Consider the following 26,429-nt stretch of genomic DNA (forward strand, 5'->3'; position numbering starts at 1 on the left):
GTCTAAGAAAAGGTCCATCAAAGAGGGACAAGGCAATGTATTGAAGTGTAATTAATCAAACTGAAGCAAACAAATAAAAAAAGAAAATGCAGAATAGTTACAAGGAAAAAATTAATATAACAATAGTAAGGTGCATGTTATAAACCAAATTTACAAGGTAGAATAAACAAACTCTAAACAATGAGTGTTAGAGGAACTGCCCAGGGCTTTAGTTTCTCATGAACTTGCACTAACTCTGGAAGGGTAATGATAATTAGTAACCTACTTCCTCCCTTCTTTGACTTTCTATCTCAAAACAAAGCAGGTCAAATGAAAAAAAAAAGTTAAAGGCCATGTGAGAAAGAGTTCATGATAAGACAACAGAGGTGCTCTGTGTCTAAAGGAAAAAAAGGGAAATACAGTTCTTAAAATCAGATAGACTCTGAAGATAATAAAACAATTAGAACTGATAAAGAACCTTATTTCTTAACACTTTTCATTATGGTATTGTTTGTGTGATATATATATTATTAATACTTCTAGTGTCCTCTTTCCATAATCATCTAGGTCAGATGTGGGTATAAATGATTTTCAGATGTGTATTCTTAGTACATACCATATCACAAACAAAACAAAACAATGTCTTTTGAAAAGCTAGCCACACACATGGCATTTAAACCCATAATGGTAGAGTAAATAGTAATAACTTTTTTAAAGTTTGCTTATTTATTTATTTTGAGAGAGACAGAGTCGGTGTGAGTGGTGGAAGAGCAGAGAGGGAGGGAGAGAGAGAATCTCAAGCAATCTCCCTGATGTCAGCATAGAGCCCAATGTGGGGTTCAAACCTATGAAACCATGAGATCATGCCCTGAGCTGAAACCAAAAGTTGGACCCTCTAATCCACTGAGCCATCCAGGCACCCCAATAGTAACAACTTTCTAGCTAGACCAATGTAAACTATGACATAGATACCTCTTATATTCTACAATAACCTATTCATCTTTATTACTTAGATTTTTTTTCTAATTACCAATACTTTTATTTTTCTGGAACCTATGCAATCAGTTCTTTGCCAATTCTTTACTACTGTTATTTGAATTTAAGAAAGTTGCAATGCAAGAAAGGATATAGTTTACAATTATATTTGAGGATGAGAGTACTAAAAATCTGATGATGCTTATGAAAACCAGGCAGATACTTGAGTCATAGTTGCTTTCATGACCTTATTAGGTGCCTAATAAACTAAACTGATTCCTAAAACTCCCATCCTACTAATTCTCAACTTCCATTATACATGCTATTTTAATAAATTATTTAGTTTCTGTTGTTCTAAGTTCTTAGAGTTTTCCACATCACAATTCTCTGGTTTCCAGTGTGTTGTTTCCTGTCATGAGATTACTTAAAGTAGTTTGTTTTTATTGTTTTTCAAAGAGGCAGGCCTACCAGTGGTGCTTAAGGATATTTCACAATGCTAGTTCTTTCCTGTATACGCACACACACATATACATACACGTACATACCCACAGGTAAGTACACACCCCCACGTACATACACACACCTACACACGTACACACATACACACGTACACACGTACACACACACACACACACACACACACACACACACACACTTCTATATACGTAAACTCTTAAAAAGAGCTGGACCCCAGCCAGAACTCTTTACACAGTTGAGTTATAGTGGCTACTTCTGTATATACTAGGTAGAGAAGCAAAGAGAAGAGGTCGACCTGCCCCTCAGACTGATAGCCTTACTCCTCCTGGCACACTGGTCGTCCTTCCTACAGGTTACGGCCTGTCTCTAGACAGACTGGCCCAACCACAAAGTTGTGTCTGTTGAAGTGAAACTTGCCCAAAAGGGTGTGTGTTGGAGCAGACAGGCATGGGGGAGGAGAGGGAATTGAAACAGGGAAGTGGATCCTCAAAAGAGATAAAATTCAACCCATCTAAATGCTATATATATTAAGTCAGGCAAATCCTTGTGATTTTTTTTTTACTGATATTTTGCTCTAAAAGATAGCAATATTAACATAATCTAGAAAAGATCAACTTTAGTAAAACATCATTAAGTGGGAGATGTATAACTAAATATTATTGAGAAAGAAAATTTTTGAGGCTATTTCATACATTTAAGTTTAATGAAGTTCCAAATGTATAGAACCACTACCTGCCTACATTAAGTAAACACAAGCTGAGTGACTGGGAGGAGTTAAAAAAGAGTCACTCAAATATTTTAGATTGTTCATTCCTTATATACATTTGGTTTTATGTGTGAGAGTGTTTGTCACCCTGATTCAGAATGCAATGTCTTTTAATGGTACTTGTGACATCATTTTTTTTAAGCCTGCCAAATAATTTATTGTGGAAGAGCTAAAAAGTTGCTCTAATTTGCTAATATTTCAAAGAATTTATTTCCTCAGGGAAAGAACTGGAAAGATTGGTTCCAAATTTAAAATGTCAAAACTGGTAGTTTAGCACTCAAAAATGAGTAATTACATGGAGTTACCAGTGATATTTTAAAATTCATATTCTGGCTATATATACAGGGTTTTTCTGGGCAAAATCATAGTAAGTATACCAGAGTGAGCTAACAATCTTCATTCCAAAATGTTCCCCCAAATAATTTCTGAACCATATGGTAGAAATGTGAAATAGATGACTAAATTTGCTGTCATCTTTAATTATTGTTAATAATAAAACCAACAGAGAGAGCTAGACTTTAAACACTAATACCTTAGAAATATGAACTTACATGAAACTATATAGAAATACTCTCTCAAAATACTCTTTTTCTTAAAAAATAAAAAGCAAAGTTCAGAGATGAAGGGAAGAAACAAATATTGAGTGACACTAATTGCCAGCCAGTCACTGAGCTAGATCTTTTACATAGCTTAGATCGTTTAACAATATATAGTTAGGTAGAAATGTTCTACAGCAGAGATGTTTAGTTTTTATTTTTCTAAGCTAGCGTAACTCTTGACTCACATGTTCATAATGCAAAGATTATTTGTCCTGCCCTATGTTTCTCTTGCACAAGATTTTCTTCCTTTTGTACGTTCTATTTCTTGACTCATCATCTGCCCCAGGCTTGTTGTGGTACAGTCTCCAGAAGACTAGTTTAACATCCTAATGAGTCATGTTCCTCTTCGCAGTCAACTGAGCAGGATATCAAAGCTTCTTTATCTTTCTGGGTGGATACAGAGTCATTAAGCATAAATATGCCAATAGACTTGTGGGTGGGTTCAGTTATTAACTTGGTGAGCCTCCACCCAGCAAACTATTCTAGGAAATAATTTGATGAGTCAGGTGTTTTATATTCATATTTCAGCAAGCCAGTAATCTCCCTAAGTGCTGCTGCTGACGGCTTAATTCCCCCTGGAAAGTTTGCCATCTCATCTCCATTAGTGCACAACCACCGAAGCTGACAGATGAAAAGATGCATTGTCAACAGAATCGTTTTTTGTTTTCTTTTAAACAGCATGGCCTTGCTTGTTATAAAGGCCAGTAAATCTTTGTTTGTTTCAACTTCGACGAGGCTGTGAGCTGTGATGAAGCACAGAGTTGCATCCCAACTTAGGGAGGATGGACATGGGGAATTGGAAGTGAGAGTCTATGATGATCACATATGGCCCCAATCTGAGAAATCCTCCTGCTCCTGAAGGGAGAACAGCACTGGGAGCATATGCCCTTCTTTTGACTAAGAGAAGAGACTAGATTCATGGCTATGTTTTCCTTAGAGCAGCCTGTGATGTGACAATGACAAGTGATACAACTTCTTTGCCACTCCTCCCTCCAACCAGACACGAAGGGGTGGAGGGTGGGTGAGTGAGGGGACACAGCAAGTTGGCGACCTCCATTTTCATAGAACAAATATAACCAGGTTGCATCCACTTTGGAGCTGAGTTCACTCTTAATTCATAAAACACCAAAGCAATATTTCATTTCCTAAGTGCAAGAACATAAAGGGAACTTAATTTTTTAGGCAAAAACTCCTGACATCAAATGAGTTAATTTTGTATTGAATTCTTACCATGAAGTTGGTGCTGAGCCAACCAAGCACCTTACCTGCTTTTGCTCACAACAAAGTTTGCCGTAATTCCATAAAATAGCCATTATTTCATCATTTCAAAGATGAAGAAACTTAAGACAGTAACTTGCCAGAGGTCCACAGCTGAGGCAAAAATTAAGTCAAAGTTTTGTTTGTTTCTTTTTAAGAGCCAGAATTTTTATTTTTTAATGTTTTTATTTATTTTTGAGAGAGAAACAGAACGAGTGAAAGAGAGGCAGAAAGAGAGAGACAGAATCCAAAGCAGACTCCAGGCTCTGAGCTCTCAGCACAGAACCTGATACGAAGCTCAAACTCACAAGCCGTGAGATCATGACCTTAGCTAAAATTGGACTCTCAATCAGCTGAGCCACCCAGGTGCCGCAAGAGCCAGAATTATTGACAAGTATATTATATTGCCTGTATAGGAACTAATTAAATAAAACTAATGTAACTAGCATGCAACCTACATAATCTTATAATTAGTTGTATTATGTTTATATTACAGCTTGTTTTGATATAAATATTTTACAAATTTTATTTTAAAAAATCACAAGATAATGAACTTTTCAAAGTAAAAATTCTACAACAATGAAAAATAACTCTATCAAACTATGGCTAAAATTCCTAATATAAGTAGGATCAAGATCCACTTTCAAAAGCAGTGATCCCACTGAAAGCCACACAGGGAAAAAAAAAACCAAACAAAAAAAAAGGCAAAATAAACAGATTTGACAAAGGTGGGTTGTCAGGGCTCAGGTGTTCATTATATTTCTCTCTATATTTCTATGTTGGTTTAAAATATTTTACATAGAAATATGTTCATAAAAACCAGGTCATTACCTATGCAGAACTTCTACGGTATGTATTCTGGCCATTATCCTTTCCTTGACTATTCCCCACATAACCTGTGCAGGCTCTGACTTGGTGTCTAAGTCATAGGCATAACCAAAAATAATAAAAAATAATATATACAAGGCAAAAACCTATCTTAAGTAATAAAATATAAAAAGACTCTAAGGCCAGATGCTTTTAATAAATTATTTTAAAATCCTATGCAATATAACAACCACCACCACCACCACAACAAAGCTTCCAAATTAATTTTACAAATTTAGTACAAACCTAATACCAAAAGATGAAAAATGCAAAGAAAAGGAGGGAAAGGGCATAGGGGAAGAAGGGAGACCCTATAGAAAAGAAAAAAAGAAAAAAGAGAAAGAAATTAAGCAATATATGTTTGTGAAAAACAGAAAGAAAGAAAGAAAGAAAGAAAGAAAGAAAGAAAGGACAGGAAATTAAACACAATATATTTATGAATATAGATGGAGACAAATGTTTAAAAAAATATGGTAAATTAAATTAAAAAGTACATTAAAAAATCAACCCCCCCTAAAGAAATTTTACTCTCATGAAATGGAAGGAAAAGTGTACCTAATATATAAAAATACACACATGCACACACACATATGCACACACAATGGAATCTTACTCAACCATAGAAAAGAATGAAATGTTGTCATTTGCAATGATGTGGATGGAGCCAGGAAGTATTATGCTAAGTCAGTCAGAGAAAAACAAATACCATATGATTTCACTCATATGTGGAATATTTCTTTTTTAGTGTTTATTTATTTTGAGAGAGAGAGAGAGATAGTGAATCCCAAGCAGGCCCTATTCTTAGCATGAAGCCTGAAGTGGGGCTTGATCCCATACCATGAGATCTTGACCTGAGCTGAAATTGAGTTGGATGTTTGTCTGACTGAACCATCCAGATGCCCCTCATATGTGGCATTTAATAAACAAAACAGATGAACATAGGAAGAAAAAAGAGAGACAAACCAGGAAACAAATTCTTAACTATGGAGAACTGAGGGGTACTGGAGGGGAGGTGGGCAGGGGAATGGGTTAAATGATTGATGGGTATTAAGGAGGACACTTGTGACGAGCACTGGGTGTTATATGTAAGTGGTGAATCACTAAATTCTACACATAAACTACTATTAAACTGTATGTTAACAAACTTGAAAAAGAAAAAAGTATGTAATAAATCTAAATAAAAAGTTGAAAAAGGAAACAAGGAAGTACCTCATAAATTTAACACCAATTGTTGATTTTTTAAACACCCACAGTAAACTAGGAGTAGATGGATATTTCCCAAACATGATTTTAAAAATATTATCTGTTGTATTAGTTAAGGGAACACTAGTTGCTGCAAGAGATAAACCCTAAAATCCCTATGGTTTAACAAAATATGTTTATTTCTTATTCCTATGATGTCCAACCACTGGCAACATCAAAGCAGGTGAAGAAGGTGGTTCTGGAGCAGAGTGTATGATGTACTGTCCCCATGATCATTCAGAGATTCAGGCTAATGGAGCCCTTGCCAACTTCATTACATGACCTCAGAGGCCACCTTGAGAACTGGCATCTAATCCGCAAACAAGGAGCAAGGGAATATCATACATGAGATATTTGTGACGTGCATTAGGTCAAGAAGTGGCACCCATCACTTCTACTAGCATCCTGCTAATTAGGGCTGACTCACATGGTTGCTTCTAACTGCAAAGAAGGCTGGAAATGTGATCTATTTGTGCCAGGAGAAGAGAGAAACAGGTTTGGACAGCTAGCCAGCTTCTTCCAGGTTTATCCTCCTGGTCATCATATAGCTTCCACTCTTCTCCCCACACAGAGCTATGTATCTTCTTCCCAAGAGAAACAATTCAAAAGCCCATACAGTCACTGAATCTGACTCAATATCCATGATCTCCAAGAGATGTTCTTTCTCCTTCTGGTAATGGTGTGGTCTGATAGTCCAGCAACCTATAAACTAAAGTGATAAACTACCTGCCCATTTTCCTCACACACATATGTCACTCCATAAAATGGGAGTCATACTTTCTGTGTTCAACTCCTTTTTGTCTTTTATCCTCATCCTAGTCTTGGTACTTTGGAAATACTCTTGTCTAAGTAAAAACCTCGATCTCTACTGGATAACAAGTAGCAGTTCTCATCTCTCAAAAGCTGCCTCAGCCACCTTATTTAAACATTCCATTTGCTCCACCTGCTCCTTTGCACCTTCTGCTGCTATTATTTCCATCCCAGATGCAGAGTTTATAAGCCTTTATAAGCCTTGCTAAGAAATCTGCACTTGACCCTAGATAGCTACCAAAGGATTTTAATCATAAGCATAAAAACATACTAAAATTTGCATTTTAGGAAAATCACTTAGCAATGGGGAGGATGGCTCTGCATAAACTGAAGCAGAAGACATTCAGAGTAAGCTAGAAGAAAAAAGAAGAAGAAGAAAATAGAAGAGGGAGGAGGAGGAGAGGAGGAGGAGGGAAAGGGGAAAGAAGAAAAGGAGGAGGGCTAATTTTGGGCCTTGTTATTATTAGTGAAATGAAACACAGTTTTAGAAAAATTACTGTATCCAAGGGACCTTGAACATATCAGTTCAGGAATGTTAAAGCTCCTTCATTTGTCTTGTAGAAATAGAGAAGAAGATGAGCTAAACAATATCTTCATTTAAAATAAAAAATCATGTAACACTGGATTTTATCCTCTCTCTGCATCTAAGAAAGATAGATGATTAGTTTGTTTGCAAAGGATTCATTAACTAATTTCAAGCAGGACTAATTTTATTACCCTATTATTGTACTGTGCCTAGCAAGTCTAAAAATAATAGATTAACCCTTTAAGGATTAAAAAAAGGTAAATGAGTTCAGTTTGAAATTTTTTCTTAGAGGTCCAGAATTCTAAATTAAATATTATCTTACCATGCATTGTTAATGAATTGTTTCATTAAATAAGATAAGATATGTGAAGGCATAATCATAAAGTACAACATTTATTGAAGTCTGCTTTGTACAAGGCTCTATACCCAGATAGAAAGAAGAGCAAAATAAGTTTTCTATCTTACAGGAACTTATATACTAACATATATACCAAAAAAACTCAATGTAAGATGAATATCCTCTTATGCCAGAAAAGTACATAGGAAGTATTTGTGATTGCCCTGTAAATACAATCACTTTGGCCAGAAAAAATAAATCAGATTCCAAGTTGAGGATTTATAAGTAACTGAGCAGATCAAATAGGCCCCAAATCTACCCTACTCCTCCCCTTTCTACTTAAGTAAATAGCCTGAGAAAACATCAAAGCATAGTGAAAGCAATGAAAGCAATAAGTGGAGTAGAATTGATGATGTTATTGACACAGGAGACTCACAGACCTTGAAGTTTATGACATTGGCATCCTGCTCACAGTACAGAAGTAGAAACTGAGGGCTAGGGTGCTTACATGGTTAGCCCAGATTCACACAGTTTTTCAAATCTGAAAACAATGTAACAATAGTCATTTCACTTTACCAAATTGACAGGTAGAAGAATAGTCTTCCCTGGACAAAACTCAATATTTATGCAGTAGGTATTTTCTGCATGTAGATGTAATCCAGCTTAAACCTTTTATACTTTATGAAAGTATATTGAGGGAAGGGAGAGTTTCAGAAAGAATATTTTCAACCTTTAATCTTTTCTACCTACCTACATTCTTACTGTGGTAAGAACAATGTAAAGCAAAAATTGTCTAGGAAACTGGAAGACCCTCTCTATGCTAAGACACTAGAAAATGCTGTGGCATGAATGTTCTTGGCTTAGTCTATTTGGGCTGTTATAAACTATACTATAGACTAGATGATCTATAAACAACATAAATTTATTTCTCATAGTTCTAGAGGCTAGAAGTCCAAGATCAAGGTGCCAGCACATTCATTGTCTTGTGAGGACCCACTTCTTCATTCACAGATGGTACTTTTTTACTATATCCTTCCATTGCAGAAGGAGAAAAGGAGCTTTTCTGGGCTACTTTTAAAAGGGCACTAACCTTATTCATGAGGGAAGAACCCTCTATGACAAAACATCATAGAGTACTCATAAGGGCTTTGCCTTATATTAAGGAAAAATTAGTCATAAACTAAATTCTCCTCTTATATCTCCTGACAAAGCATAAAAGCAAAACTTGAAAGGATCAAACTGTTTCCAAACAACTTAGTTGCACTCCAAAACAAGATCAAGAATACTTACAGGAACACAAAAGTGTTTGAAGCACAACAAAGTGAAATTTACAATGTTGGCAATCAAATAAAAGGCATTCAACCAGAAAAACACAATGCATCATAGGGAGAAAAATCAATCCATTGAAATTGACCCAGAAATGATACAGATAATGACACAGATTATTAGGACATTAAAAGACATAACTATATTCATATACTCAAGAAACTAGAGGAAATATTGAACATGTTAAGTGAAGATACAAACAATATAAAAATTATATCAAATAATTTTCCCTATCCTATATTAGAAAACCGCAATGTGTGAAATGAAAAATACACTGGAAATGATTAACATCACAATAGATATAGAAATATTGCTGAACCTGGGAACATAGTAATAGGAACTATCCAAAATGAAACACAGAAGGGAAAAAAAACTGAAGAAAATTTTAAAAAGAACACAAATAAGCTGTAGGACTACTGTAAGGCATCTAAAATATGTGTAATGATTGTTCCCCTCAGAAAGGAAAGAAGGGTAGAGAAGAATATTTAAATAAATAATGGTCAAATGTGTTAAAAAATAGATGAAAAATGTAAATTCATAGATCCATGAACACAACAAACCTGAAGGACAAAAAAACAAGAAGACAATTACACCAGAACACATCATGATCAAATTGCTTAAAATCAGGAATGGAGAAAGGACAGGGGCAGTGGAAGGTATATTATACAACCAGAACACCAATAAGGATAACTGCAGATTTCTTGTTGGAAATATGCAAGTGAGAAGACAGTAGAGCAGCAACTTATTTTAATTTTTAAAAATGTTTTATTTATTTTTGATACAGAAAGAGACAGAGCATGGGGGAGGTGTAGAGAGAGAAGGAGACACAGAATCTGAAGCAGGCTCCAGGCTCTGAGCTACCTGTCAGTACAGAGCCCAATGCGGGGCTCTAACCCACGAATGTGAGATCTGACCTGAGCCACAGTCAGATGTTGAACCTACTGAGCCACCCAGGCACTCCTAGAGCAGCAACTTAAAACACTAAGAGGGAAAAAAGTGTCAATCTAGAATTCCATACTCTGTGAATAAACAAAATGAAGTGAAGATGTTTTCAGACATACAAAAGCAGAGATGCACCATCAGCATACCTGCATTAAAAGAAATGTTAGAAGAACTAGGAATGATAACAAATGAAAATTTAGAAGAACACAAAAACATGAAGAGCACTAGAAATGACAACTATGGGGTAAATACAAAAGAATCTCCCTAATTACTCAAATTAAAAATAATTGACTGTATAAAACAAAAATAATAATACATTGCAAAGTTTATAATACATGTAGAAATACATGTAAAATGTATGACAATAACTCAAAGCCTGTGATGCTTTGCAGAGTTTTTATACTGCATGTGAAGTGATATAATATCCCTTAAAAGTAAATGGTAATAAGCTAAAAATATATATGTTAACCCTTAAACTATTATACCATAATAAAGAGCAGTGGTTAATAAGCCAACAAAAAAGATAAAATGTAATCTTGTAAAAATATTAATACAAAATAAGACAAAAAGTAAGAAAAAAGGGAAAAGAACAGAAGATACAAACAAAGCATCAACAGCAAGATAGTAGATTTAAACCCTAACATGTCAGTAACTACACTAAATGCAAATAGTCTAAACATTCCAATTAAAGGCAGATTGTCAGTTTGGATTAAAAAAAGCAAGGCATATATATATGATGCATACTTTCAAGAAGCTCACTTTAAATATAGACAGACACACATTGGTTAAAAATAAAATGATGAAAAAAGATATACCATGATAACATGAGTTAAAAGAAAGAAAGTTGGAATGTTGGTATGAATACTAGACAAAGTAGATTTCACAGAAAAAAAAAAAAAAGAATCACCAGGATCAATGAGGGACATTCATAATGACAAGTTATATATAATATGTTATATATTTCATAAAGAAAACCATAGTGATCCTAAACATACATACACTTAATAAAAGGACTCAAAATACATGACAGTTGGTAAAGCCACAGGCAGAAATATCAAATCCATAATTATAATCAGCAATTTCAACACCTAATTCTCAATAATGGATAGAACACATAGAAATCAGTAAAGGTATAGAAGACTTCAACAATACTACCAAACAACTTGACGTAAATGACATTTATAGAATATTCCCCTTAACAGAAGAATACCTATTCTTTTCAAATGTGCACAGAATATTTATGAAAATCACTCATATTCTGGGCCATTTAAAAAATGTCAACACATTTTAGAGGATTCAGGTCATACAAAACATATTCTCTGAGTCATACGAAATATCTCTAAAAGTGTCCTCAAATATTTTATAACTAAGTATCATACTTTTAAATGTGTTATGGGGCTCATGAAATTAGAAATTAGACAGTATTTTGAACAGAATGAAAATGAAAATAAACATGACAAGATTTGTAGGATTTGACTAAGGCAATACTTAGAAAAAAAATTTAAGTATACTAACACTCATATAGAAAAGAACAAAGGTGTCAGTCACCTTTAACAGCCTGAGTTAAATTAAAACAAGAATAACAAAACCCGAAGCAAGCAGAAGAAAGTAAATAATAAAGACCAAAGTGGAAATTAATGATGTAGAAAACAGAACAATAGATAATATCAGTGAAAACAAAGCTGACTCTTGGTAAAAGATTAATAAAATGGACAAACTTCAAGTCACACTGATCAGGGGAAAAGAGAAGACACAATTACAGCAATATCAAGAATGAGAGATGTGACATCATTACATTTATCTAAGAAGATCATAAGAGGAGCACCTGGGTGTCTCAATCAGTTAAGCGTCTGGCTTCGGTTCAGGTCATGATCTCACGGTGCATGGGTTCAAGCCCTGCATCAGGCTCTGAGCTAGCTCTCAGCACAGCTAACTGCTAGCTCAGAGCCTGGATCCTGCTTCAGATTCTGTGTCTCCCTCTCTCTCTCTCTGACCCTCCTCTGCTCTCACTGTCTCTCTGTCTCTCAAAAAAAATTAAAACATAAAAAGATCATAAGGTAGTATTGTAAAAAACATTATGCCAAAAAACGTGATAAGTTAATGAAGTGGACAAATTTTCCCTGAAAGACACAAACTATCAGAGCTCGCTCAAGAAAAATAATAACCACAGTGTATTATATCTAAAAAATAAATTTTTAATTAAAACCTCAAGCTCATATTAAGAGTAAAGTAAGCCCATGGGCATATATTTTCTTTGAGAAGTTTCTATAAATAGAATCACCCATAAGCTAACCATTTACTCAGCTCCCAGATCACTTTAGGTTGCATTTGTTTCTAAATAAATTGGGAGTGAGGAAGGGGGGTGGGAGGAATGGTTTAGGTAGCTTTTAAAGACATAATGGAAATAATGAATAAGATTTGTATTTCCTAATACAAAGCTTTCCTTTTTCTGTACCCAAGATAAATTTGGCAACTGCTACATGTTTAAATCAATCTAAGGATAAATAAATTTGGTAGTTGACCATGAAAGAAAGCATAATGATAACTTTAATATAGAAAAATTATTTATTATAGTTCCCCCTCTGCACCCCCATCAATATTCCCAATGTAAAACCTAAGAAGTAGACAGTTTTTCTGCTGAAGAGATATATTTTCAAATATATGAGTTAATTTTGCGTTCCCTATGGAGGTCTGCAAACTGACATAGGAGATTTGAGTTGTATGTTTTGTTTATCAAAAGGGTTTAGGCACTGATTATGAATGCTTCTTGTTATAAATTCAGTTGATCTTATCAATCTATCATTACTTCTTATTACTCGTGCCAGTGACAGGAACAATCAGAAAGGGATACCTTTTTTTTTTTTGGTAAAAGATCTTCGTAATAATTTCACATCCTCATGAAGCAACTTTTTATTATGATACCTTACAGATCAAGAAGCTAGAAAACAGTTATGCAAATATATAAGAAAATTGATATTAGAAAGATATTTTGAATTTTTGACTATGTCCTCATCTATGAAGTTACTAATATGGCTGTGAGGTCCTTGGCCTAAGTAACTGCTGGGGGAAAGAGGGCAATTAGAAACTAGAAGGTTGGGAGAGCAACGGAGCTGTGTGTGATTGGGGAAAGTGGAGCAGGATGAGTCTAGTTTGAGACATGTTGAGTAAGAGGAGTCAGCACTATGTGTGATGTCTGATATGTGACAAGGTCTGATATGAAGCAGAAGTTATCTAACTAGAGTTGGCTTAAAGATCAGTAGTCAAGATTAGAATGCCTGAGTCATTAGAAGATTGAGATTCTTGCCCTAATATGTTTGCTATCACAGATCAAATAGTAACTAATATAAATATTATTTTTAAAAAAACAAGGTAAGCTTCAAGCATATAAGGAAGAGAATAATTCAGGAATCATTTAATTACTGTTACTTGATACTAGATAATTATGCTTCACAGGAATGATTCCATGGGATGGTGGTGGGAGGACTGTCTTCTGTCTGACAGATTCTCTCTGAATTATCCAAGCAGACACTGTCTGGAAATCCAGATAATCTGAGTTGCAACTCAAAAGTCACTGCTTGTCTGCTCCTTTCACAGTGTACAACAAAACTTGTTTGCAGTGTAATCAGTTATGTAACTATCAGGGTTTTTCCCCCTGTAATATCATTGTTAAAGACTACTGTATAAACATTTTAAAAACTATTTATTTTACATAGACTCATAGCTTCTTGGCCTTTTGGCTAAGATCAAGTGTATTTTACATAGACTCAAATAATTGTTTCCTTGAATACATTCACTAGGTTCTAACTCAGAAGAATACACAATAAAGTCTTCTTTCTTTCCTTCAGCAAGCACTCCAAGTTTCCCTCTCAGAAGCAATTAACATTATAAGTTTGAAAAAGGGGCTGGGTGGCTCAGTCAGTTAAGCATCCAACTCTTGGTTTCGGCTCAGGTCATGATCTTGTGGTTTCGTGGGTTTGAGCCCCACATCAGGCTCTGGGCCGGCTGTGTGTAGAGCCTGCTTGGGATTCCCTCCCCTTCTCTCTCTCTTTTCTGCTCCCACACTCCCACTGTCTCTGTCTTAAATAAAATTAAAAATATATATTTTAAAAAGAAGGAAAACACTTTTTTTTCTTCCTGTTACATTACAGGAAGAATAAATTGGTAATTAAGTTTTATGTGGTGGTTCCTCCAGAAAGACCATGGCTATTAAGTCATGAAATAATGTTATAACATTAAGTTATGAAGTAATACATTTGCCTTTCTAGTTTGTAGCTGTTTATAACCATGAAGGAAGTTCTGTAATGAAACTGTTTTGTCCCATCTCATATTTGTTGTTAAGTTTATATAACTTTTAAAAGGCTTACCCTTTAGTACTATAGCCACTCCCTCAAGTTGCACATGATTAAATCTATACACAGAGACAAGAGTGACTGCCCCTAAATGGGAGTTAGTATCTTATTAATAGTATAATATTCTATTTACTAGAGAATACTCCAGTTCTTACCAGACATAAAAAAATTTTTTTAATTTAAAAGGAAGTCAGAATTCCCTGTCTAAAATACCCAAAAGAGCCATATTCCTGGAAAAAAGTGGAATAATTTTGATTATAGTTTTTAATTAAAAATTTTAAGTTGACAGTGACCTACTGAAATCAACAAGAATATTTTAAAGATCATAAATCCCAGGAAGGAAAAAGCAAGCTTACTTGCTTAATGAAGTAATATCTAGCAACAGACAAATAAAGACATATTTCCCTGAGGCTGTTTTCAAATTTATAATATTCATTTCTTCTAGTGTCTCAACTTTAGCTGAGCCAATATTGTGCAATTTTATAGGGGAGAGATAACTTGATCTTCAGTTGAAGGGAATACTCCAATTAGAAAGGTTTACTAAAGATTCAAAAATGTTCTTTGCTAAATTATATAAACCAACTACAGGATAGAAAGTATTCTAAACCTTCCATTCTTTGAGTATTCATGATTTGGAAGGAAAATGACACATATAACGTAAGACTCAGCTTAATGTCCATTAATGTGATACAAAAAAATGTTAATTAGCCTAAAGTCTGACTCAAAATGTGGGGAAATAAATGGGAAGTAAATTTAGAATCATAAAGTTTCTAAAGGACCTTAGACACTATAATCTGATTGTCTTATTATATGGGAAAAGCAAGACCAAGATTACACAGTATACTGCAGAATCTAGAACTTTAACCCAGGCAATATGACAATTAGATCAATGCATTCTCTAATAGCCTGTATGCCAAGAGATATCATCATTTTTCTAATTTTCTTTAAGATATTATTTTATATTTTATTGATGAATAATTTCCAGGAAACTTTGTCTAAATTTCTAGATTAGTTAAATTCTTCTCCTCTTCTGGGCTCCCAAACAACCTGTGCCTACCCCAATTTTAACTCCTTAGTACAATTTATTGGCATCTGAGGAGCATGTTTGCCCATACCAGATTGTAAATTTCCTGAGCAATGGGACTGACTTGATCTTCATTGTACCCTAGTAACTAGTACAGTGCTTGGCACACTCTGAATAGGTAATCAAAAATACCAGTTAAATAGCTTTTTCCTGGAAATCCTTCAATGGTTCACCATAATCTGATCTTTGCCTACTTCTCAAACCTCACATCCTCAAATCCCATCAAATTGCTCTCAGATTTAGTTCTGTGCAAAGATAAGTTTCTTATTACATAGTTCTAAGTGATTTCTTTCCCTTTTTATCTCTCCACCTCCACACACATACATACATATCCCACTTTATTCTCCCTGGAAACATTTTCTCTTGGAAATCTTTCCTGACTCATGACCTCTTATAGCCCAAATTGGATTCATCAGCTTCCTCTGAGCTCCAGAGAAGCTCCTCCTTGTGCACCTATCTCTGCACTATACATATTACATCATAAAGCAATTATGCAAACACTCCACCCAAGCTCTCTTTATTCATGTTGGTACCCTCCAAAATTAGTACACTGTCTGGCACATAGATGATTTAAAAATGTGATTTGAGGGGTACCTGGGTGGCTCAGTCAACTAGGCCTCCAACTTCAGCTCAGATTATGATCTCATGTTCATGGGTTCAAGCCCCACGTTGGGCTCTGTCCTGATAAGCTCAGAGCCTGGAGCCTGCTTCAGGTTCTGTGTCTCCTTCTCTCTCTGCCCCTTCCCCTCTCATATTCTGTCTCTCTCTGTATCAAAAATAAATAAAACATTTAAAAATGTTTAATGTGATTTGAATAAAAAGAACATGTAACAGAGAAGGGATCTTGGCACAGGGTGTATTTTAGGGAGGGTATAGATGTGTAAATGCAAATAATGGAATATTTCATATATGTTTCTAAGACAGACATATATGTTTAGACAGAACTAAAGGAATATAAAAGCCTTTCAGTTTTGAGCCTATAAATTCAAATCACAAAACAATAGATCCTTATGAGAAAGGATATTAAAATGGTATTTGGCTACTTAAAAAAAGGACATTAGGAACCAGGAAAGCAGACCATTCATGCAAATGCTAATAGACTGCTAATGATAAGATTACAAGGCACACACAATCATGTTAAAAATACATACTAAGATGAAGAAAAACCAGAAGATAAATTCTATTCAAAACCTATCCCTCAAATGGCCTAGGCTACAAGGCATCATTACAGATGGTCCCTTACTTATGATGGATTGACTTGTCACTTACAACTTTACTATGGTGAGAAAGTGATAAGAATTCCGTAAAAAACAAACTTAAAATTTTGAAAAAAAATTTTTTTGCAAAGTGCTGTATATTCTGTCCCAACACTGTGCAGTGGGAATGAGTCACAGCTCCGGTGAACCATGCAATCCTGAAGGTAAACAACCAATCCACTTAGAACCATTCTGTTTTTCCATTTCAGTACAGTATTTAAGAAATTACATGACACATTCAACATTTTATTATAAAATAGACTCTGTGTTACATGATTTTGCTTAACTGCAGGCTAATACGGGTATCCTGAGCACATTTAAGGGAGGCTAGGCTAGGCTGTGTATGCTTTGTAAGCTAGATGTATTTCATGCATTTTCAATTCAATATTTGTTTAAAATTTTTAAATGTTTATTCATTTTGAGAGAGAGAGAGAGAGAAAGAGAGAGAGAGATCGAGATCGCAAAGGTGAGTCAGAGAGGAGACACACAATCCCAAGCAGGCTCCAGGCTCTGAGTGGTCACCATAGAGCCGGAGGTAGGGCTCAAGCCCACAGTGAGATCATGACTTGAGCCCATGACCTGAGCAGAAGTGCCCACCCAGGAACCCCAGGGATTTTTTTTTTTACAAGTTTGTTTGTTTATTTATTTATTTATTTATTTAGAGAGCGAGCCAGAGAGCGAGCATGCGCACTACCAGTGGGGTAGGGACAGAGAGAGGGCGAGAAAATTCCAAACAGGCTCTGTGTTGTTAAAGCAGAGTCTGACAGGGGGTTCGAACTCAGGAAACATTGAGATCATAACCTGAGCCAAGATCAAATCTGATGTTTAACCCTCTGGGCCATCCAGGCACCCCCAACTCACAATATTTTCAATTTATGATGGGTTTATAAAGTCTTAACTCTGTCATAACTCAAGGAAGATCTGTATTCCCAAATAAATGCACAAACTATTTTCTTTTGAATTCGTTTTTATTAAAACATTCGTAGAAAATTTACCATTTTAACCATTTTTTAAGTACAGTTTAATGTCATTACGCACACTCATTGTTCTATAACCAACACGATTCATCCTCCTAATTCACTTTTCACACCACAGCCACAATTTCCTTTTTTTCATTAACTTTGCTTTAGTAACATAGTTACAAAAAGTTCGCCACGATTAGATTCAGAAGCTGGGATGATAAAGTAAACCAATGGAAGTTTATCCTTCAAGGGATATCCAAATCATAGGTTTCTTTTAATGGAATTTCAAAGCTAAAGACTTCACTTCATCGCCCCCATCCCCGCCTTTGTAGGCATCAGTAACCAAGCGGTAACCATAGCAGCATCCACGATTTCTCCAAAAATGCAGTAAGTCCCTAAACGCCAGCAGTCTGGAGCCAGCGTGATCTCCGGCAGCTTCCTTTCCTACCGCGCAAGGGGAGTAGCGCAGGGATCGGGCTCTTCATCCAGGACCCGCAGCCAAGAGGGCAAGAAAAGCGTGAGAAATAAAGCCGGTCTTAGCACTCCCTCCTTTTGCGCCCCTCCTGTACCCTTCTCTTCAGCATAAAATAAAACCACTCGTTTTGTTTCTTTAAACCCCTATTCCGACATTCCCATGTGCGTTCGCGCATTTTATTGACGCAAAACTCCCATTCTCGCGAGAACTTGGGATCGAGAGCCGAATTGAGCGGACAAATCCCAAAATCTCTGTTGGCTCTGGAGCTAGAGAGGCGGTTGAGAGGCTTGGAACTAGGGGGAGGGGAGGGGCGAAGTGCTTCGAAGGGGCGGGGCTTAGCCTTAGAGAGGGGAGGGACGAGGGAGGAGTGGGGAGGTGAGAGAAGGCCGGGGGCGGGGCCGCGGGGCCGGAGACCTGTTGATCGCAGGTAGCGCTGGCTGGCCGGGGATCCCTCGGGACTGGGGCGACTGCGCATGCTCACTGGCCGTGGTGGGCCAGTAGCCGAGCGGCGGTGACGAACGGGCTTCTCCGTTGCGGAGGTTGCGGTTGGTGCGATGGCGATGTGAGGGGGCCCGGGGCGGGATGGTGCTGACCCGGGTAGGGCCGTCTTTTTCCTGCAGGACAACAAGCTCCTCGGTCCGACAGGCGGTGGAGGAGGCCAAGCCCGACGAAAGGTAAGCCTCTGTCTTCTTCGTCTCTCGGGTTCCCTATACCCGGGACCCCTCCCTCCCTCTTTCCCACGGCCCGGCAGGAAGCGGCCTCCTTCTCCTTGTCCCCGCTCGCCCGCTCCGGCCCCTCACCCGGCTGCTCCGGGTCGGAGCCCAGCTCCGGGCCCGCTGAAGGTCGGTGGGGACGGCTGTGCAGAGTGCCCTCCGGGTGGCGAGGAGCCACGGCGCTCACCGGGTGCTCCCTGCCTCCCCTGCGGCACGTCCTTCGGCCGTCTCTTCCTGAACCTCACTCCTCCGGTTCCCAGACCTCGCCTGCCCTGAGCCGTCTGCTCCATCCTCGCCGCTCTGTCCTCCTTTTACCCCCCCTTTCGTAGTTATGCTTTTTCATCCCCTCCTCCCACGTGCCCTTTTGGCTCGGCTGGTCTCTGCGTTGAGGCAGTGTCTCCTTTTGCTCCCCTCGATTTCTTCTAACTGTGCATCCCTAGTCTGGCTCTTCTTCCCGACTCTCCTTACCCTCACCGACCAAGTTTGCCTCTATAATTTCTTCCTTGTCTCTCTTCTCATTTTTCTCCCGTCGGCACTTCATCTTCGTTCTCTTTTGTGAGTTTCTGATTGTGTTTGCTTTAACGTCGTTTTGCGCTGGAGTTCATTCCAGTGCCCCACCTTACCTTGGCAGGCCCTCACTCCCTTAATGTTTAGCTCTCTTTTGGTACCCTGTTTCATCGCTTTCCGTCTGATGGTTCTCGTCCTCCCGTCGTTTTCCTTGATTCCTTTATTTCTGTTATCTAATCTTGGGTGTTCTCTCTCTCTCTCTCTCAAACTGCTTTTGGTGTTTTGAGGTTTTGTTTTGTTGTTTTTGTTTTTTGCTTTTGCATCGATAGAGCCTCTTCAGTCTGTTGTACTTTTCGTTATCTCTGAAGAGTTCTCTCTCCTGTTTTTTACCTAAGTTAGGTATGCACTCAGTAATCTTAATTCAGCTTTCAATTTAATAAAATCTCTTCATTTTTTTCTTCCTTCCCTGAGAATATCATCAAAAGAGTGACAGTAGCAATAAACTTCTTAGTTTACTGATTGGACCTTTAATTTCTAAGAATTATATTTATATGCCAGAAGAAGTAAGTTGAATATAGACTTGATGAAAGTATAAAGGGTTAAGATTTGTTAAAGGCTTATCTACAAACATAAGGTTAAAATTTGGAAATTTTGTTGCCCTTCAGTAAATACAGTTTTCCAAGAGCTGACCTTAAATGAAATTTAACACATTTTATTTTAGAGAATTCGTTATTAATTTGATGTTTTATATATTTACTTTTGCAACTGATTGCATCATCTCCTTGAGGGTCTCTGTTCTCTTAATAAATGCATATAATTTTAGTAATTTATTACTAGGTGTAGTGTGCCTACTGAATGAAAAATATGTGAGAATAGAAGTATTAAATTTTTAAATTGGGCAAAAGACCTTTCTAACCAGTGTTGGAGCCCCCCTTTTCATTTACATAAAACCACTGTGTTTAAATAATGGTGTAGTATTTTATTTTGAAGGTATCTGCTGAAGCAGTTACTTTCAGTGAAGTTTGCCTTTATTCTAGGGTTGAAGATCAACTGGATTATGTATTTCGTTCTGGAATCTCAAAGCAGTCCACAAACAGTAAATTCTTCCTTACATTGTCTATGTCAGGTAGGAATTAATTTTTTCTGTTTCTGTTGTACAGAGGGGAGACACCAAGGCAAAAAAAATGTTTCCTATTCAAAATGATACTGGAGATAAAAGTGGAGGGAAATACAATTTAGGATCCAGTGTCATTAAGCCACACCTCTTTTGGAAGAACCAGCAATTATTGTGTGTGGTAAGAGGTGATGAACACCTCAACTTTTAAGACTTTTTAAAAATGATTTTTCCAATGCAAATAGAGATAACTGCTGCTTCTGAAGGAAGCTTTCCACCTGTCAAAGGCAGATGTTTTTATTTTTAGGTAATAATTTATTTAAAAAGTTGATGCCTACAAATTCTTGTCGGGTTTGTTTTGTTTTGTTTGTGTGTTGATTCCGTGCTCTTAGAAATTAAAATAAAAATTTATGGTGGACAGCAGGCACCGGACTTGAAGTCAGAAGAGCTAAACTAGGGGCATTTCGTGGCTCATTTGTTAGCTTTTGACTTTGGCCCAGATCATGATCTCACAGTTCATGAGTACGAGCCCCACGACAGCTCAGAACCTGGAGCCTGCTTCAGATTCTGTGTCTCCCTTTCTCTCTCTGCCCACCCCCCACTTGTGCTTTCTCTGTTTCTTTCTGTCTCTGTCTCTCTGTCTCTCTCAAACGTAAACATTAAGAAGATCTAAACTATTATGATGACTCATGACATTAATTTGTAGAAGCCACTTAACCTCTATATCTAGGTGTCTCTACCTGTAGTAAGTGGGTAATAAGTGATGTTTCAATAGCAAAGAAAGCCTTATTTAAAGATGCTTAGGACCGCCTCAGACAAAAATTGCTATATAATACTTTATTTCCATCTCTTTTAGACTATATAAGATTATAATTGAATGCTTAAATTCCAGATCAACTGGAATTTAGATTTTTTAATTTAATTTTAGACTTCTGTGAAATTTCTAGTAGAGTGCTGGTACACTATATACTGGCTTATATTAATGTTCATATACATTGAAACAGATGCCGTCACATTCGATATATAGAATTAAAATGCCCTTTGTCAGGATTTGACACTGACAGAAGATGTAGGAGTTATTCATATATCTTTTGTTATCTACATAATTTTCCATTGTCTTACATTTTAATTTTTTTTTGTAGAAATTGACCTTGACAGTGAGAGCTGTTTAGGAATTAGAAAGGGCACAAATTTCCTTCACTTTGATTCTAGGTATTGAGGAAAAACTGATTAAAAGTGAGTTTTGTGATATGTACATATGTGTATTTCAGTGAATGGCTATAGATGGGTGCACATAGATTTGAAATGAAGAATGTGGGTTTTTTAAAAAATTTTTAACGTCTATTGTTAAGAGAGACACAGACACCACACACACAGAGCATGAGTGGGGGAGGTGTGGAGAGAGAGAGAGAGAGAGAGAGAGAGAGAGAGAGAGAGAGAATCCAAACAGGCTCCAGGCTCTGAGCTGTCAGCACAGAGCCCGACGTGGGGCTCAAACTCACAAACTGCGAGATCATGACTCCAGCTAAAGTTGGATGTTTAACCAACCGAGCCACCCAGGTGCTCCAAGGAATGTGTTTTTTTATTTTTGTTTTCCTTGAGTTGTTTGTCAGGAAGAAACTCTAGAAATGAATAATAAGCAGGAAGGTGATACAAAAAATAAAAGCTTAATGAACTCAATGATTTTTTAGAAAAGTTACAAAGCACATGTTCTTAGTCAGGTCTAGATTTTTCAGAAGGAATAGAGTAAAACAGCACCATAGTGGGTTTCACCATTTTATTTTTAAAGATAAGCATTTTTTTAACATGTACATACTTAGTTATCAATGCTGTGCTGAATTTAATAAAAATTAGCCTTTTTTTCTTAACTGGAATATAGAGGTGACCAGCATATTATGCCAAGTTATACCAGGTCTCTCCTACTTGAATAATCCCGTCGTATTTTGATGAAATAATCCTTATGAACTATTTCTTAACCAAAACAATATTCTGAGAAAATATAGCATATTTCCTTTTATGTGATTAAGTCTCTTTACACTATCCATAATACAGAAAGTATTTCTAAATTATATTACCAGTATAGAAGTGTATAATTGATAGTATTTGGGAACCTTTCTGTTAAGTTGTATGAAGTGTCCTTTTGCTACAGTTCTTAATATAATCAGAAATAGAAGGATTCCTTCACTGAAATCCCCTTGAAGTTGTCTTATAGGATGCAGCTGCTTCATTCAAGATTGTTTTTAGATCAGTGGTATCTCTGACATCTGCTCCTTGCTGTCTTCCAGTTGCCCATAAGTCATGGCCGGCAACAGGAAGTACTGCTCGCTGTAAATGTCTAAACGGCATTGTCAGGGCTTAGTGACAGTCACAGTTGCAGACCTTAGAGGCCTATGTTTCGTGTGCCATCACCTTTGTCTTCTGGAATCGAGGACTCTAGATTTTAAAACCACCCTCATTCTTTCTCAGGGTTACTGAAAATTTATTCTTTTCCTCCGGAGGGATAAGTAGAGTATAGGCTGTCACTAGTCCCATTCTATAACATTAATAACTTTTATTTCAAAGTATAATACTTATATAATATAATGCTTGCCAAGGGCCCGAGCTTTGTAAAGGAGTTCTGAAATAGTCCTCCAACCAGAGGAAACAAAGAAATGTCTTTAAGGGGTGAAATCAGAAGAAAAAATTTTTGACGCTTAACTAACTGAGCCACCAGGTGCCCCCCAAAATTTTTTTTTAAAAGAATATTTTTTTCAAAGAGAAAATTATAATTCTTTTTGTTCTGGTTCTGAGCTTTGTCATCTGTTGAGATAACCAATAAGGTGAAATATTTTAAGTGATGCTGGGCAGCTCCTTGAACTATGTGGTAGATAATGGCTGTGGTTCTTTCTGAATTTTTCTTCATGTTAAAAGAGGTAACTAGTTTTTGGTCATTTGAGCTATTCTTGTTTTTTAAAAGTAAATAATAACCTGCTACATTCAAAGAAATTCTGTATTATGTTACTGGCAGGTTTGTTTTATGGCGTTGATGTGTTCCTGAAAAGTTTATATGAGCTGGTTTTAATAAATTAAACCTATTTTCTCATTGTTGATATAATGTCAGAGGTGGCTTACGTTAAGTGTCCCATAATGAGCAATAAAAGTTATTTCTGTTTCTTTACTTCATTCTCAGCAAATCTACTATGGGAATACTCTCAGGAGTTATCAACATTCTTTTTATGTTTAAAAATTTTTTTCTATAGATTTTCTATCACATTAATACAGTTATCCAAAGTGAACAATTTTTTTAATGTTTATTTACTTATTTTGTATGAGAGAGATGTGTGTGAGCTGGGGGAGGAGCAGAGAGAGAGGGAAAGAGAATCCCAAGCAGGTTCTGCACTATGAGCACCGAGCCTGACATGGGGCTCAGTCTCACAAATGGTGAGATCATGACCTGAGCTGAAATTTAGAGTCAGACACTTAACCTACTAAACCACCCAGGCACCTCCAAAGTGAACAATGTTTTGTTTTGAGAATGCTTACTTTTTAATCTAAGTGCCAGTTCTAAGATTAGTAGTCATGTATTTCTCTTTTATTAGCTAACAACTGTTTCAAAACCAAATTATAAAGGAACTATAAGATAACAGTATCTTTACAACTTCAAATTTTGTGTTTTTAGGTGTGGGATATGAGATATTTGAAGATTTCATAATTAGAGAAAAATGCTAATTACTTGGAAAATTAAATCTGGTTAACAAGGGTAGTTTTTTTCATTAATACTGCATTCTGATTTCAATTTTTATATTAGTGAGGGTATCTCATGGCTTGATGATCATTCGGTCTATTTTCTATAACAATTCAGGTGTGGACTTTACAATTATGTAAGTTTAAATTTAGTCCATGTAGTTTGGCACGTTTGAAGGTTTTGTCATTTTCCCATTATTTCTTAACTATAATCTTGGATAAGTTATATACACTTTTGCTTTTTAGTTCCCTTACCTATAAAGTGAAGTAATGATAGCTCTTTTCAGATTTTTATGAGAATTAAATGAAATCACATAAAGTTCCTGGTATAATAATAATAATAGGTACTTCAAAAAGTTCTGAATCTTTATATTTGGTTTCATTTTGGTAGTGCTATTTGGTTTATATTTGATATCAATAGAGAAACATATATCTATTTCAAATATACTTTGTCTATCAAGCTGTTCTCATTTTCCATTTGGAAGGTCTCTTCTCATCTCTAAAAGAGAAGAATTTAGTACTCTTTTTTCTTCTTAAATATTTCTATAATTTGGGCGGTATAGCATATGGCTGGCTCTCAGGAATTCATTGTGATGAGTAAGCAGTAGCAGCAAAACTTTGTAGACCAGTGATCTTCCTTAATTTATATGTCACGTCTACTGTATTTATTCTGATAAGCTCATCTTCGTTGTGAATCAGTGTTTGAAACGAGAGATGTTACTAATGAAAGTGTGTTGTGCATGCGAATAATTGTGAAGGCAAAAAGAGAATTAAAATCCATCTGAATGGTGTGATCTTCAGAGTCAGGCAAGTGACAGGTGGCTTGGCCATTTTAGAGCAGGATATAATACAGTGACTTAGCATGTTTAGTCCCTGCAAGAGGGAGCTTACAAAGCTGGGTAGGGTGTCAGGGCCTCAGCCAAGCAGAAAGGGAACTCAATGTAAATCAAGCAATAAGAACATATTCAGATGCTTAAATAATTAGATTGATATTTAGACTGAACAAACCAGTACAGATTTAACCAATGTAGATGGCCGGAATTATACCAGATGGCAGAGTTAGAGATGCAAGACTAATCCAGACATCTTCTGCTTGGTTGTTCAGTTTGCTGTTTTATGGTCTGACTTGGTCAGGATTAGCTCAAAAACTGTAGGGCGCTGAGCCTATGTGGATTAGGGTTCTACCATGTTCTAGGTGAGTGGGATTTAGAAAAGGTGGAAGCTCATCACACTCCCACACCCATGATACACATCTTCATACTCTTATCAGTTTGCTGTAGCACTTGGCTGCTTTAAGAATATTCACAAAGGAGAACAGGATTTTGAAATCTTCTTCAGGTATTCCTATTTTGAGCTTCCTGCTTATTCATTAGGAGAAGCCCAAGAAAATGAATCCAGAGCTGACTAGTTAGTAACAAATGGATTGAGTTAACCTTCTTCTTTTTCCCCCTCATATTCCTATTTAACATCATTGAATTGAAGTGTATAGATAGATGCTTTCTCTGTTGGTCCCAGATCCCAAATGTCAGTCTCAGGCCACATATTTCTGTCATAGTGTGAACCCCTCATTTAGTTGGGCTTGAATATGCTGTTCATGCATTTGGTATCAGTTCCTATATGTCTGTCATAATTTGAGTTTCTCACTACACTGAATATGAACATTTGAAGATGTGTTTGTTTTTTGTACAATATGGGCCCTAAATATAAGTTTACAATGTTGTCTAGTGTTCAGCTGAAGAAACAGTGAATTTTTCTTAAAGCTGAAAAACAAAGTGAAACGTGTTTTACTCACTGATAAGTGTTGTATTGATTGCCAGCATGAAGCCTTTGTAGGGGAATTTTAAGGGCAAGTTGGCCCATAAGTGATTTTTGCCTTATGTTGTGTTAGTATCTTCTAGGTAAGATTAGGCATCATTATTCAGACTGTCAGCTCTGAACCCATTTGTGCCATGGCTGCTAACTTGGGGATAGAATCGAGAAACTGGAGTTGTTGGCTCCATAATGGATAGAAGTGATTCTTTTATCCCTTGGGTTGGCAAAAGGAGTGTCTCAGAGTTCTAATTTGTTCAACTCTTACTTTCTTCTTTAGGAGAAAGAACATCCATCCTTAGGGCATATATTTTGGGTCCACTATTTGAGTCCA

At 36.5% G+C, this 26,429-nt stretch overlaps 2 protein-coding genes across 3 annotated transcripts in view; one reads left to right on the forward strand and one right to left on the reverse strand.

The window, feature by feature from the left end:
• Window positions 1-17,792: 17,792 nt before the first annotated feature.
• Window positions 17,793-19,232, reverse strand: LOC115295252 (collagen alpha-1(I) chain-like). Its single transcript, XM_029943182.1, has 3 exons — window positions 19,030-19,232; window positions 18,644-18,936; window positions 17,793-18,233 (listed from the first exon to the last, which is right to left on the reverse strand). Exons 1-3 carry the CDS (start codon window positions 19,230-19,232, stop codon window positions 18,199-18,201), a joined length of 531 nt encoding a protein of 176 aa, XP_029799042.1. The 3' UTR covers window positions 17,793-18,198.
• Window positions 18,651-26,429, forward strand: part of FAM135A (family with sequence similarity 135 member A) — a 129,831-nt gene continuing 122,052 nt past the window's right edge. For both annotated transcript variants that reach the window (XM_029944881.1, XM_029944882.1), the window contains exons 1-2: window positions 18,651-18,903; window positions 20,487-20,575. The gene's annotated coding sequence lies outside the window, so the exon portion shown is untranslated. The remainder of the gene's footprint in view (window positions 18,904-20,486; window positions 20,576-26,429) is intronic.

Source organism: Suricata suricatta, chromosome 7 (assembly GCF_006229205.1).
Source record: "Suricata suricatta isolate VVHF042 chromosome 7, meerkat_22Aug2017_6uvM2_HiC, whole genome shotgun sequence".
In the NCBI taxonomy this organism is placed as follows: Eukaryota; Metazoa; Chordata; class Mammalia; order Carnivora; family Herpestidae; genus Suricata; species Suricata suricatta.

Excerpts from the sequence above, each read along its gene's own strand:
- LOC115295252 (XM_029943182.1), bottom strand. The coding sequence starts at position 19,232 with ATGGAGCAGACGGCTCAGGGCAGGCGAGGTCTGGGAACCGGAGGAGTG. Across the intron at positions 18,937-19,029 it reads CTCCGACCCGGAGCAGCCGG|GGAACCCGAGAGACGAAGAA; the intron begins GTGAGGGGCCGG and ends TCCCGGGTATAG. Across the intron at positions 18,234-18,643 it reads GCGCTACCTGCGATCAACAG|AGCCCGATCCCTGCGCTACT; the intron begins GTCTCCGGCCCC and ends TCCTGGATGAAG.